Source organism: Eucalyptus grandis, chromosome 4 (assembly GCF_016545825.1).
Source record: "Eucalyptus grandis isolate ANBG69807.140 chromosome 4, ASM1654582v1, whole genome shotgun sequence".
NCBI classification, from domain to species: Eukaryota; Viridiplantae; Streptophyta; class Magnoliopsida; order Myrtales; family Myrtaceae; genus Eucalyptus; species Eucalyptus grandis.
In genome coordinates this window covers 1,585,347-1,591,052 of record NC_052615.1, presented here as the reverse complement: position 1 = coordinate 1,591,052, position 5,706 = coordinate 1,585,347, and the positions used below count along the sequence as shown (strand labels likewise).

The window sequence follows — 5,706 nt, the reverse complement described above, 5'->3', positions numbered from 1 at the left end:
ACAAGCACTATCTCCAAATAAGAGGACAAGAAACAGTTCGCTAATGTCGGTCGATGTGAAGTAATCATTTTTTTTTTTACGTATGAGTATAGAGAGTAAAGAAAAATCAATTCTGGTACGAAAAATGATCGCACAGTTACTATATCATACTGCCTTATTGTCTTATTGGAGCAATCGCTATTCATTAGTAACGTAAAACTAAATCAATTAATAAAAAGATGAAAATGATTGCCTCTTTATTTTGGCAGAGTAGGGATGCTCTGTTCGTTCCTGAAGAAGTTGTTGGGATCAACCGCAGTTTTCACTTTAATTAACCTCTCAAAATTGTCATTGAAGTACTTGACCCCGTAGACTCGCCCTTCTTCGTAGCTGTTGTTGCCATTGGTAGTAGCCCCAATGTCCAGGTCTCTGTAGTTCAAGAATGCGCTCCTTGGGTTCTTCGATACAAATGGAGTCATGTAGCTGTACAGTCTACTGATTTGCGCCAAGTACTTCTTCCCCGCTTCCGGGTCCTCCTCCTTCCAATCGATGAAGTACTGAATCTTGAACAGATTCCCAGCCCGGTGCGGGAATGGGGTGGCCGATGCCGGGATCTCGCTCATCCGCCCCCCGTATGGATTGAGTGAGAGCCCCACTTTTTCCACTTCGATCATCTTCTTCCAGAGCCACTCGAGATTAGCCTTTGCGATCGGAGTTTGGACGTAGTCCGATTTCCTCTTGAAGAAAATGGCGGGATAGTCTCGGCTCAGCAAGGTCTCTGGGGCTGGGAAGGTGCCATTGTCGAAGCCGATCCACCAGAGAACCGACTCGATCCAACTAATCTCAGTGCAATTCTCTTTTCTTAACCCAATTTCAGGGAACTCCTTGTCCGTAATTGCCAGGAGCTGATCTGAATTTCCAAGGTACAATGCAATCAAAGAGGCCCCTATCGTTAGTTGTCCCTTTTGGGTCTGGGAAGAGGTTGGCAGCAATGAAAGCCTCATGAATAGGCCGCTGTCCGTGCTTGGTGCCACGGACTGCCATTTGTACACGAGATCTGTCGCATTCTGATCGAGCGTCCTTTCAACGCGGAAGACCGTGACCTTCTCCGGGACCGGGACTAACTTAATCTGATAAGCCAGAATGACTCCGAAGCTCGCCCCACCTCCCCCGAGGATCGCCCAGAATAAATCCTCTCCCATGGCTTTTCTATCCAGAATCCGCCCTTGGACGTCCACGATCCTCGCGTCAAGGACGTTGTCGACCGACAGGCCGTACTTCCTCAGCATGTTGCCGTACCCGCCGCCGCTCAAGTGGCCTCCGATGCCGAGTACGGTACAAACACCGGCAGGGAAGCCGTGGACCTTGCTCTTCTTCCAAATCCCGTAGTACAACTCTCCCAGAGTCGCGCCAGCCTGGACCCACGCGGTCTCTTTCTGGATGTCCACGTCGATTGACCGAAGGTTGAACATATCGAGGATGAAGAACGCATCGACGGAGACGTACGACATGCCCTCGTAATCGTGTCCGCCGCTCCGGATCTTCAGGTGCACGCCGAGGTCCTTGGAGCACAGGATGGCGGCCTGCACGTGGGACTCCTGCTTGGGCGTTACGATGACAAGCGGCTTTGGCGTCGAGGACGAGTTGAAGCGGCGGTTACGGAGGTAGGACGTGAGGACATTGGCGAAAGAGGAGTTGGCCGGTGAGTAGATGATATCGGAGATGTGGTCCGACGGTTGACTGCGGCGGGTGAGGCACTGGAGGAAGGTGTCGTACACTGAGTCTGAGGCTGCCCATGAAGGAGAGAGATGGAGAGAAACGAGGATGAAGAGGAGAGTAAAGAGGGAAGGAAGAAAGGTTAAAGGTTTCATTCCTGGGTTATCTTTCAGCAAAACTGCTTTATTTTTGTGCCGTTTGTGTTGGAGGGTCTGTGTATTATATATATATAATTCTTCGAGGAAGAGATTTACTACCTATTTGGCAATCATCAGTGCAATTCGTATAAATTGTCTATAAAGAGATAAAATCGGCAAATTTTTTTTCTGTTTTTTTTTTTTTTTCCTTTTTTTCAATTTTATCCTACCGCTTTAGGTTATCAAAGTCGATCCTTTTGAGTTCATATGCAATTTATATCCCTCATTATAGATTAATCACCTTTTTTAGCATTATGTATTTAGAAGATTCAGGCCATATTTTCTTCAAGATTTTAATATACCATCACGTGACGATCCACCTCCTCACCTTTTTTTTTTTTTTTTTTTCGCTTTTCAATTTTATACCCATCATTTTAGGTTACCAAATAAATCGCCTTGAGATCGTATCCAATTTACCACCTTCCAAAGCGAAAACATGACTTAGCCTTTTGCCTATTTTTAGCCTTATGCATTTAAAAAATTCCTAGTAAGGCCAGGTGACAAATTTACTTTTTATTTCGTTTATCACAGATTTGAGCAAGAAGTTCTTGACCATGCCGGGCAGATTCTTATTTGCATTGGGTGCATGGAAAGCGCTGAGAAATGCGATTCAGTTCTGGTATCTTTGGGAAAAATAAACGTCAAAATATATTTATTGATTGCCTTAATGGTTGGGCTATCTTGCCATAAGTAGTATAATGACATTGATTCGGTCTGTATGAAATTGATAGGTAAAATCATATATAATTCATTCATAAATTTTCAAACTTAAAAAATATTATTACTGTTGGGGAGAATGTAATAGGACATTGTTTACTGCTTTTGTTTAGATGTATAAAGACCCTTAGACATCATATTCGCTGGAGAAAGATCTACAATTTCGAAAAGGTCAAATACCATGAAAATTCTGTGGGAGACATGTCTCCAGATTCTTTCTCGTACATATCCCTCTTTTCATACTAGCACACACTGAACATAGGCAAATGAGGCTACCAAAAGAAGACTACAACTAAAAATCTCACGCATCTACATTGAAATTTTAATACTACATATCCCTTCTCTTTTCATCACACATTGAACATAGGCAAATAAGGCTACCGAAAGAAGACTACAAATAAAAATCTCACACATCTGCATTGACACTTTAATTTTGATTACCTTATTTCAATATCTATTGCATCTAAAATTTCTTTGATTATATGAACAAATGGCTTGACTACTTACTACATGTCGCATAGCATTTAAGTTGCATTGTATTTTAGGACTAACGTTTGTCCTAGGGAGTCCAAGATGAATTGGAGGATGAGTAGCTGGAGGGAAATTCATAATCAATGAGATGAGATGCGTTTGAGACTAAAAATCTCAACATTCCTAGAAGTCAAATCCAATCCCGAAAGGTAAGGCAAGCCCATAGTCAACTTTCGAACGTTATAGAAGCTCGGAACCAACTCAATGAGTTTGGCAACATTCTTACTTAAAATGTGGGAATCCTGGGGTCCCGGTCGTGAACAAAATGGCACTTCCAAGATCACGGGAGATGGGCACAGTAAATAAGACATTATTACACAACGCTATAGGGAGAATTACCAAAAAAATCCTAAACCTATTGCAATTGTGCCAATTCAGTCCTAAACTTTTTTTTTTAGCCAATTTAGTCCTAAACCTTTTACAATTGTGCAAATTCAGTCCATCCGCCAAAATTGGCCGGCGCTGACGTGGGCCGGGGCCGGGCGAACAATTTTTTAATAATTTTTCTTTATTTTTTTTCGATTTTTTTAATTTTTTCGATTTTTTTAATTTTTTAGACTTTTTAATTTTTTTTTTTTCTTCCTATTTTCTCTTCTTCCGCCAACGCTGGCCGCCGGCCGGCCAGAGGCGAGGGTCGGCGAGGTCAGCCTCGCCGCTCACCGGCGAGGCTCGCCCCGCGGCCACCGGCGCGGCGAGCCTCGCCGGCGACGAGTGAGGTCGCCCGCCGCCCGGCCCAAGGCGAGGCTCGACCTTGCCTGGGCCCATGGCGAGGTCGAGCCTCGCCAGATCCGGCGACGGCGGCCTCGCCGCCGGGCGAGGCTCGCCGCCGCGGGCCGGCGAGGGCGAGCTCGCCCAGCCGACGCAAGGCCACCGTTGCCCGGCCAAGGCGAGGCTCGGCCTCGCCTGACCCATGGCGAGGTCGAGCCTCGCCAGATCTGGCGACGGCAGCTCGCCGGCCACCGGCGAGGCCGTCGGGCCGGGGTGAGGCTCGCCGTCGCGGCCACCGGGCGGCGAGCCTCGCCAACGACGCGAGGCCACCGTCGCAGATCTAGCGAGGCTCGACCTCGCCATGGCCGGGCGAGGCCAAGCCTCGCCTTGGCCGGGCGACGGCGCCTCACCATCGGCTGGGCGAGGCTCGCCGCCGGTGGTCGGGGGGGCGAGCTTTGCAGGTGGCCGGCGAGGCCGACCTCGTCGGCCCTCGCCCCGGCCGGTCGACCGGGCCACGGCTGAGGAAGAAGAAGATAGGAAGTAAAAAAAATTATAAAAATTATAAAAATTATAAAAAATCGAAAAAAATAAAAAAATTATTAAAAATCGAAAAATAAAAAAAAAAAAATTATTAAAAAATCGTTCGCCGGCCGGCCGGCGTCCACGCTCGGCGCCGGCCGGCCAATTTTGGCCGGATGGACTGAATTTGCACAATTGTAAAAGGTTTAGAACTAAATTGGCTAAAAAAAAAGTTTAGGACTAAATTGGCACAATTGCAATAGATTTAGAACTTTTTTGGTAATTCTCCCCAACGCTATATGACACGATCACAAGTGTCATGAGCCTTGAAATTCAAGTTCACATAGTCATCTTATCGTATTGCCCCAATTAGAGGAGGTAATGTGCCATGCACCTTGCTGTTTCATATGCAAATCATATGACTTCTCTGCAAGAATTGCCGCGGATCATCGCACACCGAATCAGAACTATAGGCGGCTGGCCACAAAAAGGAATATTTCCTCTCCCATTGCACACCGTTGGATCAAATTGCAATCTTAACTACTTAATTTGATTGACCTCCATATCCTCACCATCCATCCTAAGTCCATTTCGATCTCGATTATTCAACTAATATTGTGCACATTAAAGATAAATGGCAAAATTCCTTCAAATTTTTATCAGATTATTACTAATTCCAATTTGAGTTAACCTCCATTAGCCATGCAAAGGACAACGACACAGCACAATTCAAAGTACTCAGAGATAATCTGAAATATTCCTCGCAGTGAAGCTCTAGTCCCGCTGCTCTCTTCTTGATTTTCGCAACTGCTCGGTGTTCCTTTGGACTCCGGAGACCTCCAGCCCTCCTTTAGCAGCTCAGTCACGTCCTTGGGTGGTGTCCCGTCGGCCAGCAATTTGTCCCTGTTTGTTCTCGCCGTGACGCCTTCCATGTCTCACTGCGGTCGTTGGCGTCCCAGCAACTCCGAAGCCCACCAGCAGCCATCCATCACGTTCAGAGCTCCCTTGGCATCGCCCATAACTGCTGCACATCACCACCGCATGTTGCCTAACACCCGTCCCTGGCCAGCTCTGAAATCCTCCATCGACGGTCTCTGTTGCTCACCGGCGGCTCCTCAAGTTCCACAGCCGTCTCTTTTGGCCATGAGTCCTCCTTTGTTGTCCAATGTGCAATAGTTGTATTTACCATAAAAATCATATGCTATGTTTAGCGACTATGTCGTAACTCTTCTTTATTTAAGGAGAATGAGTTTCCCCCAAGAATTATGGAGTTTCTACCATGAATGTAGATTTCCAAGGAATTTTTTCTCAGATCAAACCACCTAAAGCCTTTGTTCAT

The 5,706-nt window shown here is 46.3% G+C and overlaps 1 protein-coding gene across 1 annotated transcript; it reads right to left on the bottom strand.

Moving 5' to 3' along the window:
- Window positions 1-236: 236 nt before the first annotated feature.
- On the bottom strand, window positions 237-1,850 carry LOC104442458 (berberine bridge enzyme-like 21). Its single transcript, XM_010055895.3, has one exon. It carries the CDS (start codon window positions 1,848-1,850, stop codon window positions 237-239), a length of 1,614 nt encoding a protein of 537 aa, XP_010054197.2.
- Between the last annotated feature and the right edge of the window lie 3,856 nt (window positions 1,851-5,706).

Excerpts from the sequence above, each read along its gene's own strand:
- LOC104442458 (XM_010055895.3), bottom strand. The coding sequence starts at position 1,850 with ATGAAACCTTTAACCTTTCTTCCTTCCCTCTTTACTCTCCTCTTCATC.